The sequence below is a fragment of the Solanum dulcamara genome, chromosome 9 (genome assembly GCF_947179165.1).
Source record: "Solanum dulcamara chromosome 9, daSolDulc1.2, whole genome shotgun sequence".
Taxonomy (NCBI): Eukaryota; Viridiplantae; Streptophyta; class Magnoliopsida; order Solanales; family Solanaceae; genus Solanum; species Solanum dulcamara.
In genome coordinates, this window is record NC_077245.1 from 67,467,382 (window position 1) to 67,481,702 (window position 14,321).

Here is a 14,321-nt window from a genome sequence, read left to right on the forward strand (position 1 = left end):
ATTCCTTTTGATGTTGCATGGTGCTTTTGTTTGTTGTTGCAGTTGTGGCATGTGCAGGAATTCTGAGTGCCTGACCTTTGTTGTTGTTGTTGAATTGCTTGTTTGTGCAGGTGTTGTATGACTGCTGAGTCTCTAAGGCAAGTCCAACCTTGGAACAGCTGTGGTAAATTTCCAGTATACACCTGACTGGCCCTCCACTAGTTGGATGATATGGTGCCTGTGTATTTATACCTACAAGGCCAAAAAGGAGAAAGACAAAGAAGAAACGTTCTATTCTAATCCTAACCTGTAAAATAAGATTGTTTATTTTAAGAAGGCATAAGCCAAGGGAGGTGTTCCCTTTTACCATGGTCCTAACTATAGAACCTTCAAATTGATTATTATTATGCATAGCAATAAGTAATTTGAATAGTAAGTTGGACCAAGGAGGCTGACAAGGTCATGGTGGCTTCTTGATTCTCTTAAGCCTTCTTCTTCTGAAGTTGGCCATTTCCAGTTTGTCAAGCTCAAAGTAAGCTCTTGCCTCTTTGGGAAGCTCTTGTTTATTGAGATATATCTGTGGAGTAGTGCATTTGTGGCTATGTTTGGACAAAACATCAGCTGTAAAATTGGCTTCTCTGTAAGTGTGGCTGCATTTGAAAACCTGGAATTGATGACTGATGTCCTGCAGCTGTTGGAGTTGTATTCTGACAGTCCATGGTGGTTGAGCTAGGTGTTTTATCCATCTGATTACTAGCTCAGAGTCCACTTCAAGGATCACTTTAGTATATCCTAATTGGAGACACCAAGTCAAACCAAAGATGGCTGCCAATATTTCAGATTGGTTGTTTGTACCTTCTCCAAAAGGGGTTGAGAAAGCAAAGAGAAGATCTCCTTGATTGTTCCTTAGCAATCCTCCCCCTCTTATTTTTCCAGGGTTGTGAAGTGCACTACCATCAGTGTTCAGCTTCACCATGTGAGCTGAAGGTTTCCTCCAGTAGACAGTACTAACATTAACTTCATTAGTACATTTTTCCACAAGAAGGACCAGTTCCTTCCATCTATTTGGCCAGCTGATATAGGAGTAGGTAGTGCTTAGAAGGTTGAAGTTATCCTTGAAGACTGAGTAGATCACTCTTGTAATATTGGACTGCTTCCCTCCATATTTGATGGCACATCTATTTTTCCATAGGTTCCAACATATGAAGATTGGAGTTGCTTGTAGGATAAGTTTATGGACCTCATTACTGTAATTACTGGACCACCACCTCATCATCAGGTTTCTAAGGGGTGTGTATTCTTTACTAATACCCAGAGAATCAGAAAATACACTCCAAACCTTCCTGGCAAAGTTTCCAGAAACAAATATATGGTTAATGGTATCCAAACCAGCTCTATGGCAACAGTAACATTGGGCTGGGGCTTCTCCAAAGCTGATAAGTTTTTCATTAGTAGGTAGTTTCCCTCTAAGTGCTCTCCAGAGTAGGAAGGAACACTTAAAAGGAATGTGTTTGTGCCATGTTTGAGAGTTAATTCTTGTCTTACTCCTTTTGTCCCTGATAAGTTCCCAGGCAGAAGAACAACTAAATTCCCCACTGCTATTAGGCTTCCAAGAGGCCTGATCAAGTTTGTGGGGCTGATAGTTGATGTTACTTGCCAGGATGCTAGGTACAAACTGAGGAGGTGCTTTCTGAGAGACCAGTTCTGCATTCCATTGACCATTAATCATGAAAGAAGATACCTTAGTATTGTTCTGTCTACTACTGGCTGACCTGAAATTAGCTAAGAGGCCAACTCCCAACCAATTATCCCACCAAAAGAGGCAAGAACCAGACTGTATCTGCCATTGGATATGAGGCTCAACATTGTGCTTGTTCTTCATGAGGTGCTTCCATATCAGAGACTGTCCTGTGTGCCATTTTTTGGTTATAGGATTTGACCTCTGACAGTACTTAGCTTGGAGGAACTCACTCCATAAGGAATTCTTAGTTCTGAATATCCACCATTGTTTGTATTGGAAAGACTTGGCAACATCTGATATTAGTCTCACTCCAATACCACCCTCTTCATAGGGATAACTCAGATTCTTCCAAGAAGACCAATGATATTTCCTCCTTTCATTCTTCCACCCCCAGAAGCAATTAGTTGTGATGCTTTGAATTTGCTTGATAGTGGTTGCAGGAGGGGAACTAGCAGATAACAAGTGAATAGGAAGTGCTTGGATGACATGCTTAATCAAAGTAACTCTTCCTCCATAACTAATTAATTTTTCCTGCCATCCAGCTATCCTAGCCACAACTTTAGCTATAAGCTCAGAATAATAGATGATCCTCTGTCTACCAATGTAAAGAGGACACCCCAGATAAGTGATAGGGCTGTTCTTTTGCTTAAAGCCTGCAACTTTCTTGATTCTTCTAACAGTAGAGTTGAAGGCATTTGAGGGTACCATGAAGTTACTCTTGTCTCTGTTGATCAATTGGCCTGAAGCATGCTCATAGGTATGTAGTGTCTCCATGATAAGCTTCAAGGTATGAGATCTTCCAGATGAGAATATGATGATGTCATCTGCAAAGCTGAGATGATTAATTTGAGGGCCCTTTTTAGCCATCAGGAAACCATGATATTGGGGGTGTTGATGAAGGTTGTTCATGAGCCTGGAGAGGACTTCAGCACCTATGATAAACAAAGCTGGTGATAATGGATCCCCTTGCTTAAGGCCTCTTGTGGAATGAAAGAATCCATGCCTTGAACCATTAATAATGATGGAATACCAATTATCAGCCATAATTCTCCATACCATATCAATGAAACCTTCTTCAAATCCCATTTTCCTCAAAACTAGACAAGTATAGGACCAAGATACCCTATCATAGGCTTTAGCCATGTCAAGTTTGATAACTACATTGCCTTCTATATTTGGCTTCTTGATCTGGTGTATAATCTCTTGGGCTAGCATAATATTTTCAGAAATGTTCCTGCCTTTGACAAATCCAGATTGGTTAAGGGAAATGAGGTTGGGTAGGATAGGTGCCAGTCTAAGGGAAATGAGTTTGGAGATGATTTTGTTTGTGAAGTTGCTAAGGCTAATTGGTCTATACTCAGAGAGCTTGTTAGGATGGTGTACTTTTGGGAGAAGCACCAAACAAGAGTGAGTAAAGTATTTAGGCATAGCTTGTCCACAGAAGAAAGATAGAATCACTTTAAGGAGGTCCTCTTTTATGATGTTCCAACATGCTTGGAAGAACTTGCCATTCATTCCATCAGGTCCAGCAGCTGAATTGGGATTCATTAAAAACACTACAGTTCTCAACTCCTCCATTGTAGGGATAGCTTTCAGGTTTCTGTTATGCTCATCAGTGACCATCCTGGGAATACATTGGAGGGTATGCTCCTGAATTTGTGTCTCCTTACCAGTGAAAATGGCTTGGAAGTGTTCACATGCAGCTTTGGCTATGTTTTCTTCACCTTGTACCCAATTATCATCCTCATTCTGGATCTTATGGATGTATAATTTCCTCCTCCTTCCTCTTATCAAGGCATGAAAATACTTGGAATTCACATCACCCTCTTTGAACCAATGCAACTGAGTTTTTTGCTTTAGCATGGATTCCTCCAGTTTCAGGTATTTTATATACTCTGCATTGATGGCATGGAGCTTTGTTCTGTTCTCTTCAGAATTACTAGAGATTAGCTCTTCCTCTGCATGTCTAGTCTTGTCTTCATATTCTTTAACTTTGGCATATATATCACCAAATTGCAATCTGGACCAAGTACTAAGAGTGGCTGCCAACCTCTTCATTTTCTGATGGAAACACCACATTGGATTACCCTCCATGGTCCTGTTCCAGCAATTACTAACAGTATCCAAGAAAGATGGTTGTTCTGTCCAGCAGTTAAGGAATTTGAAATATTTGGTGTGTTGTTGGTTTTGATCAGTCATCTCCAGTAGTAAGGGGCAGTGATCTGAACCCACAGAGGGTAGATGAGTAATGGTAGTCTGAGGCATCATCTCTAGCCACTTATCGTTGACCATTCCTCTGTCAAGTCTCTTCCAGATTCTGAACATTATACCCCTTAGATTAGACCAAGTGTATCTCTGGCCACAAAACCCAAGATCTTGTAGTCCACAGGCTTCTATGATGCTGATGAACTCAAGGCTCTTTTTCATATTATAAGTGACACCTCCCAACTTTTCTTGAGGGTCTGTGATAACATTGAAATCACCTAATGTGCACCATGGAAGGGAGGTGGCTGACTGTTGTAGCATGCTATCCCACAGAGGTCTTCTGAGATGATCTTTGCATTTTGCATATACAAAGGTAACTATGAACTGATTTGGATTTATTACATGATTAAATTCACAAGTAATCAACTGCTCCTCATTTTCCAATATCCTGCAGTCTACATCCTTGGTCCAAAAAAGCCAAATCTTACCATTTGGATTACTAATAGCATGGTCCATGCTGAGTTGATTTCTGAAGTACTGAATCTGAATGCTATCAGAAAAAGGCTCTAGGATGGCAATAATGGGAATTTGATGGATACTCTTAAGAGATTTAAGTCTTTCCATGGCTCCTTGGGTATTAATACCCCTCACATTCCAGCATAGTGTACTAATCATTGAGAGTTTTTGGAAGTGAACAGCCTAGTGTGAGGTCTGCTTGTGCGAGCAGAAATAGTTGGACTGATGGGTTTATTACTGTGACTGGTTCTATGAATTCCTCTAGGGGACAAACCTTGGGAGTTAGCTATTCGTTGAATCTCATCATCATACTCATTTGTGTAAGATGTACCTAATGGTCTATTTAAGTGTTCACTGGCAGCATCCTCCTCATCTAGATCCTTCAAGGGTTGGTCCTCATAGTCACCCTCATCTTCAGACTCAATAACTGCATATTCATCCAGGTCAGGAGGGACTTCTATATTAGTATTAGTATTAGTATTGAGGGTGCATTTGGGGAGAGATTGTGTGTGTTGTTCTACAGTTTTGCTTGCAGGATGTTGAGGAGGTGTGTGGTTGTACTGAGTTTGTAAGGGTGTAATATCCATCCCCCCTTGGTCATCCTCCAGCACAAATTATTGGCATCCAAGGTTAGGATGTTGTTCTTTCACATTGTCTACTACCAGAGGAATTTGTTCCTCGTGAGACAAATTCCTTTCTTCTACTCTTTTTTTTAATGCATCCTTTTTCCTTTTGCTCAGTTTATTCTTTTTTTCATTAGACCCTGTGACACTAGTGCTTGCTACAGACCCTAAATCCTTGACCATAGATCCCAGCTGAGTATTATGACTGGTAGTGTCAATATTCCTATTTGTGTGGTCATTAGGCTGATTAATTGTAGGTAAATTTATGTTATGAATTGCAAGGGTTGAGTCTTCTCCCTGAAAATACAGCATGTGCATTTGAGTTGGGACCTGACAGTTCCCCTGTTGCTGCTGCATATCAACATCCCTTCTGTCAACATGCATTGCATTGTCCTTCAAGCTAATATCTGCTCTTTCCTCCAAGGATTCCTTTGAGTTAACAGGTGCAACTTCTTCCAAGATTTGCAGATTTGTAGGCTGAGTAGGAGTTATAATGTTGCCCATTTCTAGATTGAAAATGGGAGAAACTGCAGGTCCCAGTTCATGCAACTCTGTTGCCCTATTTTGCACATTCTTTTCGTTTATTTTAGCAGCTGAAAAAATATATGAAGTGGTAGCAGGAGCTCTAGAGTCACTCCTAGGGTCAACCATACTGTTCTCATGTAAAACATGAGACATAACCCCCCCTCTGGGTACCCCTTCCTGCAAGTTAGTTGGCTTCTCCTGAAACCCACCATCCTCACCTCCATTAACTACTTCAGCAGCAATAGTTAAAACATTCAATACATTAAGACTACAGGGGGAGCCATGGGGGATTGGGAGCATTGAGTCAATACCTGATCGATGCTCGCTTTGTACGGTTTGAATTGCGCTGGTCGTAGTGATAGTATTACCATCAATACCTGTAGTTCTGAGTTGAGTGGGTTTATATACCTGTTGAGTGTTACCTTGTATCTTTTGGGTGTTTTGTACGGTTTGGGTCTTCCCTTTGAATTTTCTTCTCTTTTGGGTTTGCCATTGGTTGTTTGGGACTTGATTCCTGTTCTGATTATTTGAGTGTTCCTGTATTTTGTTTCTTCCTCCTTGAGTTGTGGTGGTTGTTTCTTGTATCGGTACCTGTTGTCTGACACTTACAACATTAGTTAAAACAGTTGGAGAAGAGATCATACCTGTGTTTTTTTTTACTCATCTTTCTTTGGCTCTTCTTCCTTGTTTTTGGCCTTATTGCATTCTGCATCTCTTCTGCTGACTGGGAGGCTAGAGGAGTATGACCCTGGTGTTTACAATAAGTACAATAAAGTGGTATATCTTCATATTCGATATCCTGCCATCTACCTTCCCCATTTGGGTCATTATTTTCGTCAAAGCCAATCCACACACTTTGGATTCTAGGCTTGGTGATGTCCATTTGGACTTTTACTTTCGCTACGCTACCCCTCGTCTTTTGCATGAAGGCCATGTCTAAGTGCAATACTTGTCCCATGTCCTCCAGCAAAATCGTAACAAATTCTTTGTGGAAACAATGCCATGGGAGCTCCGGGAGTATGACCCATACAGGGAGAATGGGGGTTTCATAGTTTGGATCAAAGGTAGGAGTCCAAACTTGAAATCTCATAAAGACACCTTCAATGTACATGTGCTTGCTATCTAAGACAGTAGCTCTATCGTGTTCGTTATCCAGGTCAATATATATATGTCTAGAGTTAAAATGCGTAATCTTGACCTTGCCTCGGAGTTCTGTTTGGGCAATGAATTTCTTTCGAATGACCTCCATCTTGGGCATTGGGCTATAGAACTTGCCTATGAGGGTGTACTTACATGATTCTACCATTTTAATCATGTAGTCCTATCTCTTAAACATAATAGCAGGACAGCCTTGTTTCATTACTCTTTTTGGGGTTGTAAGGTCAATTTTGGTAGTATTCTCAGTTTGTGTAGCTCTCAGCCATGTGGCCATGGATTGTTTTGCTATAGGGGGCGGAGGGTGATTTGTGGTGACCGGTTGGTTGATAGGGGGCTTGGTCTTTGGAGGTAGCGCACTGGGGGTTAGGGTCACTACCTGATTTCTAGAGTTTTTTGGGTCGTATTTTTGGAAATTAGAAGATATTGGAGGGAAGTCTGAACTAGGAGGGTATTTGGTACTTTTAGGATTAGTTAAGGTGCTAGGATTATCTGGGGAAACATTTTTGGGCACTAAAAGACTGTTTTCGACTCTATTATCACAAGATGGAAATTTGGAATTTGAGTTAGAGGTGTCTAAAAATTATGGCGTTTGGTTTAAAACGTTCGTACTGATATGGGGGTTAGTAATACCTTGAGAATTTCTTTGGGCGTTCACCGGATGAGTGTTTTCAGTGATTTTTACGTTAGGTTCAATTCTAGTATTGGCATTTGGTGTGTTAGGATAGTCATTTTTTGAATTTAATTTTTTTTGATGGATACTGTATTGGTGCGTATTATTATTCAAACTAGAAACATTTTTTCCGATCGCCGGAGTTCCGGTGTCGCCGCAGCCAGTGTTAGTACTCAAATTGGCAACCCTAATTGATAAATTCGAATTGATAGGGACCATACCTGAAGGGGCTTTTTGTGTTTCTGGACTCCTCTCTTCAAGATGAATAGGTTGACATTGCCAATTTTGGAATTGGAGCTTTGCCGCTGCGCCGCCTCCGGCAGTTTGGATTGGAACCCTAATTTCCAAATTGGAGGAGATAGGTGTTGTTGCTGATGGGGCTTTTTGGTTCATTGTGTTCCTTGTAAGATCGTCTACCAAACCCCCAGAACAATTTGTATTTTCGCCACCAGACGCGGCGATGCCGCCACTATTGGAAATCACTTCACCGTCGGAATTCTTCAAATTGATATTCGACGAGTTTGGCTTTGTTTATGGCGGCGATTTTTGGATGGTTGTATTCGTATTGTTCTCCTCTACAAGATAGCATTGGTCTTGACTCTCGAATGTCGCCGGAACGCCGACGTTGGAGTTCAACAGTGTGTCGCCGGCGACGCCGTCACCCATTGGAGCTGGGCTTTTAGTATGAGGTGCGCCTGGGGGTGCACTACCAACCCCAGGTGGTGCGCCACCTCGAATAACATCGGAGGCCGTCGAATTTGTAGTTCGAGTGGCCGGCGTTTCGCCGGAGTTTCGTCCCACTGTCGCTCCTGGATTTCTCTTAATTTCCACGGTGAAATCCCTTGGATTTTTGATATGATGTGGCTGGGATACTGTTCTAACATCCCCAATTGATGGGTTTTCAATACAAATTACAGAAGTTGACTTAGAATTGGTTCCTTGATCAGTGGCAGAATGTTGAACAGTGATCGCTGCTGTTTTTTCAACATTCCCGAAGCTTCGAATGTCCGATTGGGACGATTCCTGTTGTGTTGGATTCGTCTCATCGATACCTACGATTCTGTCTTTTGAACGAAATTTTTGGAGGTCCGGAGGTGGATCCGGTTCCCTGGTAGCCATAAGCTTAAAACTAGTCTTCTTTGAGAGCTTTTTTTCTAGTGAGATGTTAGAGAGAGCTTAATTATGACTTTGTTCAATTGCCAATAATTGATACACATGCAAAGAGAGCCATCCTTCTTCATAAAAAAGATAACCAGAGCACCCCACAGAGAGATACTCGGTCTAATGAAACCCTTATCCAATAAGTCCTTTAACTCTTTGAGTTCTGCCAGAGTCATTTGGTAAGGAGGAATATAGATAGGCTGGGTATCCGGAAAAAGATTAATATCAAAGTCTATTTCCCTTTTAGAAGGGATACGTGGAAGGTTATTGGGAAACACTTTCGGAAACTCATTAACAATCAAAATTAGAGTAGAATCTTTGGAATGAATGAGATGATACATGTAACCTTAAGAAGTTATTTTCTGAGTTTTAAAGCACGGGATGAATTGACCCTTAAACATGAAATTACTACCTTTCTATTCTAGGACTGGCTCATTAGGAAATTAAAACTTAACCACACGGGATATAAAATCAATACAAGCATAACATGCATGAAGCCAATCTATACCAATATCGAAATCAGCCATATCAAGCTCTACAAGATCAACTAAGGTGATTTTATGAAAAATTATGATTGGGAAATTTCTATAGATTTTTTTAGCCAAAACTGAATCACCAACAAGAGTATAAACCAAAAAAACTAACAAAAGCTCGATACCAACATCAAATTTTATAGCAAGATAAAAGTAACAAATCATAGAGTAGCACTCAAAGACTTTTAACATAGCAGTTACCACATTGTGTGAATCTCCAACTCCTGATGAGTGTGTAGAGTATAAAATATGTTCTGGCATTAACCACCACCAGAACCTGAAGTTGTACCATGCTGAGTCGATCGACTGGTAGTAGTGGTCTAAGTTTGAGGAAGACCACCTCCACCTCTAAGAGCAACAGAAGGACAATCTTTCACTTGGTGACCTATCTTTCCACACCCAAAGAATACACATGAACCTGCCAAGCACTCTTCTCTATGACTCCTCCCATACTATTCGTATGAGGGGATAGTTTGACCACTTGGAGCTCCTTCCTGAGGCTTTGGGTTAGATACCCTATCTTTGTTAAAGAAGACAGAGTGTTAGAAGAATTCTAACTAGAGAACTTTGGACAAAATTGTGAATGGCCACCATTTCCGGACTTACTATGAGAGTACTCACCACCATCAGTCCGAGCCCTCTTGGACTCCTTATCCCTCTTCTTAAGTTTCTCTTCCTTAATCTATTCGGCATTAGTCATAAGCCTTGAGATATCCATCTTTTTGATCAACATGGAGGTTTTATATTCTTTGACCACCAAATACGGCACACCTGAGATAAACTTGCTCATGCGAGCTCTAGAATCGACAACATGAATAAATAATATTTTGACAATTGTGTAAGATTTAGTGCATACTCCTTAATATTTATGTCCCCTTGCCTCAAGTTAATGAACTTTTGAACTTTGGCCTCTCTTAGTTCAAGAGGAAAAAAATGATCAAGAAAGGCATCCTTGAATTCTTTCCAATTAATCGAACCGACTTCTCTAGACCTTTCACTCTTCCATTATTCATACCAAATCTGAGCAAATCCCTTTAGTTGATAAGTAGCCAAGTTCTCCTTCTCAAATAGACTAATTCTCATGATGTCCACAATTTTGTAGATACCCTCGATGAACTCTTGTGGATCCTTGTCCACTTTTGAACTATGAAACTCTAGAGGGTTCATCTGAGAGAAGTCACAAACTCGGCTAGCCGCCATAACCATATTTGGGTTCACGGGAGCAACCACTTTGTAATTTTCTTGTGCCGTCACAGCTTGGACAAGCACCTGGAAAGCCGCTCAAAATTTGACATGAGAGACTTTGGGAACTTGTGAAACTTGCTGCTCCTCATTCGCATTGGCATTGGCATTTTTTCAGACGTAAGCTCTTTGTGGAGGCATGATTCCATAACAGCAAAAGAATATTGTTAGAAGGAAAACTTAGGGAGTTCAACTCTATCACAAGTTATAAGAATGCTAAAAAAGTGAAGTTTTCTAAATGCCTCATAGCCTTCTATTAATATATGTGATGCTCTTCACACTGATGAACAAGAATCTACTAGATGCGGTATGTCATACATCCTAGGACTCTTGAACCTTACTCTAATATCAAATTTGTCATAATCCAAGCTAGGCCTTAGATGTAACATGACGATTAGAATCCCGAAGGACTCCAACCAAACCTCATAGAATACCATAAAATTCATAAGGTAAATAATAAATATTGAAATGAAATCATAAATACGAAAAATAAGTCTGAAAAGATAGAATCTCGATAGAAAGAAAATCAAACATAATCTCCGAATAATCAGAAACTACATACTCATGACAGTCTAGAAACGTCTCTAGTACTTTAGATGGGACATAGGACAAACTTCTATCTCACAAAACATAAAGAAAACAATATAGTCTGAACATAAAGGAAAAAGTCATAAAGGGCTCGTCCTCGAAACAAGAAGACTCACCAAAAGCTAATTGTGAATGGATCTCTGAGCTAGCCACATGCGGGATGAGAGTTGGACCCTACATCATGAGATAATGTAGGTAAAAGTATGTGTTAGTACATGAAATACACAAAGCATGTGAGAAATATGCATAAACATGAATAAATTGACATAATCAACATGAACATGTGATGCATAACCAAATGACTTGAAATGCATGAGGTAAAACTTGAAAACATTTAATCATGTCATTGCATCATAAAAACATTACTAAAGGGCTTATAAGAAGAACATAGTACCTTGTGGGATATTAACCTTAATCGATTTTTAAGACCATGTGAACTATAACATGGAATCTAATGTAACTCCCACATGGAGAAGAGAGATGTTATTTGACAAGGTAGACTCCGTATCATAATCATAACATGTGCTATATGTGCATCTACTAGCTGGGCTAATTAAGGCAACCTATGGGGGCAACGTAGTTTGGGACAAGGGGTTGATACTAGAAACTCCCTTACCAAGTATCCTTCACGAAGTCCTCTCGATACTTAGTTAATTCCAATGGAATACATAAATCATGAACATTAGAAAAGGCAAGCAAGTACCAATCCACATTCATAAAATATATCATAAGAATAGCTCCTTACAAATCATGATCATAACATACTTCATATAAACACTTATCCTTCTAAGCATCCAAATCATGATTTCTTCACATTGTGAAAAAACCTTTCACTATTTATTCATTCATACTTAAAACATATTTGAAAACATAGTGCATAGCTTTTCATAAGTCATTCGTAAATTATTCATGAATCCTTGATCATAAATTCATATTTCATTGATGAAAATCATAACATTATGCATGGGTCCATGTGAAATCAATGTAAAATCACTTAGTAATGTAAATTCATGCATATTTAAGTGAAACAGTATCAATTTTATCAATATAGAGAGGACCCATGAAGAATTGACATGAAACCCTTTAGAATTGAGTGAAATTAAATGAGAGACTTGAGATTCTTTTGGGACCCAATGAATGAATGGAATCCATTGGTAAATTCCCCTATACCTGAAAATTGAAGCTTTACAATAATAAAGATTGAAGCACTTGAACTTTGGAACCCTATATTGATCTTGAAGAAGAACCTTTGGGAGAATTCTTTTAGAGAGATGATTTTGGTTGGGGGATAATTTGAGGGAATGAGGGTTAAAGGAAGGTTGGGACTCAGTTATAGTTTAGGAATACACTTCTAAAAACATCCAAGTATAAGTATTAAAATAATGAGAAAAAGACCCAAACACCCTTAAGTTAGAACCCGACGGGACTTTTTATGGACCACTTGTATGGTACGTACAAATTTCTATGGATTGTATAAGTGTCCGTAGAGTTGAGGAAGAATAGAGACTGGGGGAGGGGGACTTGATGGAGGAGTCTATGGGTTGTATGGGGATTAATGGACCATAAAGGTCCCCGTGAAGGGTCACTCAGTGATAACCCTTCCTTAGGGGTTCTACGGGTGAGCTATACCGTCCGTATAACTTTTTACAGGACGTATACCCCTCTGTGGAACCTTGTCCCAAACAATTATCCCAACTTTTCTTGGATTCATTTATACGACCCACCCTACGACCCATAGATTTCTTAATGGGCTGTATCTCCATACGTAAACTTCTATTTTCCAGAACCCTTTCATAGATCACTTCCATGACGCTTCTGTACGTATTTTATAACTTTGTACGTTCTGTATAGAGGCTCGTGTTCTCATTGCACCAATAAATTTTCTAGGAAATTTTCTTTGTTTGATTTTTTGACTTTCGGGGTTTTACACTCATGTTCAAATTCTGATGGGAAAGGAGATATTTAAGGCTACGATGATTGGTAAAGACCTTACCATCACACCATGAAGATAATATTGCCATGACTTCAAAATGAAGACCACCACCGCTAACTGCAAATCATGGGTAGGGTTGTATTTCTCATGCAGGTTTAACTGTCGAGAAGAATAATTTATAACTCTCTTTTTTGTATCAACACGCTACCCAAACCAACACTTGAATCATCAATGGTATATTGAGTCATCTTAGTCAATGGGCTATATGGGAGAAAACTCTGAACAAATCGATGATAATAACCATTCTTAGTCATCATATTATCCAAGAAAGACACAAATTAAAGCCAAAACTCACACATGAAGAACTTGGGAGGTAGATTTTGGGAGAGATTTCTTGAGGGAATTTGTGTGGGTAAGTTCCTAACTCAATTCTAAATCATTTCCTACCAACTATATCTTTTAAATTCTTCAAAATCAAAGATTTCAAAAGAGGGTTTTGTGGTTTTCCCCCTAAATTGAAATTAATATTTCTTTGATTTGAGACTCAATTTTTTCTCGATTTTGATTGGGTTTTCACCCACAAATTCCTTTTCACTTGAGGATTATAATTTTTAATAAAATTCCATTTTTATCCCTTTTCAATTTCTAAGAGATTTTTGGTCAATTTTAGCTCAATTTTTAAACCTTAGTAGATGGGTATCATTAGAATCCTTTTGATGAGTACTTTTTATTCTTGATAGTTGAGAGTTTTCCTGAGGCCGTAGATAAAGAAAAAATATCCGTTGAGTGATTTTGAGTGAAGTTTTAACCTTCGATGTAGGTTTGAATCTTTCTTTCAGACTGGGTTGAGTAGGTGACATTGATAAGGAATTGATAGATAAACTGACCCAAATGAATTTCCTCAAGAAATCTCTCTCAAAATCTCTCCCAAACTTTTGAGGTGTTGGAAATTATGGGTTATACTATGTCGTTCGTGTGGGGGTTGTTGTTTCTGTTTCTCCCGTGTGGGGGCTTATTTGTGTTGATTAGCCCGTTTGGAGGCCTTATGTGATATTATTATTCGCTTTCAGAGCATGTAGTTCATAAGACTACCCATGAGAGAGGTTTTGAGCTGATTATTTTTATGTGTTGACATGAAATGCCCAAGAGAGGGACTTGAGATAATTTTTATCTCTTCTTAAAATAAAATGAACGTTTTTCAAAAGGAAAATACATGTTTCAATGATTTCTTCCGCTACATTTGGCATGTGAGGGTGTATATCATAATTTATTGAGATTTGGGGTTTTGAGATCTTATGCATCCATAGAATTGATTATGCCTCCATGCTGTATGTGTTGTGATTCATTCATACTCATCCATCGTATCATTGTTCATGGGAAGTTGACAACTATGGAAATGCTGTTTCAAGAAAGAAAATGAGACACCTTACATATCCTTAACCATGAG

The 14,321-nt window shown here is 39.3% G+C and overlaps 1 protein-coding gene across 1 annotated transcript; it reads right to left on the reverse strand.

The window, feature by feature from the left end:
- Nucleotides 1-439: 439 nt before the first annotated feature.
- Nucleotides 440-4,549, reverse strand: LOC129903737 (uncharacterized). Its single transcript, XM_055979279.1, has 2 exons — nucleotides 3,225-4,549; nucleotides 440-2,723 (listed from the first exon to the last, which is right to left on the reverse strand). Exons 1-2 carry the CDS (start codon nucleotides 4,547-4,549, stop codon nucleotides 440-442), a joined length of 3,609 nt encoding a protein of 1,202 aa, XP_055835254.1.
- Nucleotides 4,550-14,321: the final 9,772 nt, after the last annotated feature.

What these genes read in the sequence shown, in the direction of transcription:
- LOC129903737 (XM_055979279.1), bottom strand. Translation starts at nt 4,549, where the DNA reads ATGGAAAGACTTAAATCTCTTAAGAGTATCCATCAAATTCCCATTATT. An exon ending in CCTGATGGAATGAATGGCAA is followed by an intron (nt 2,724 to 3,224) that starts GTTCTTCCAAGC and finishes TAATGGTTCAAG; the next exon opens with GCATGGATTCTTTCATTCCA.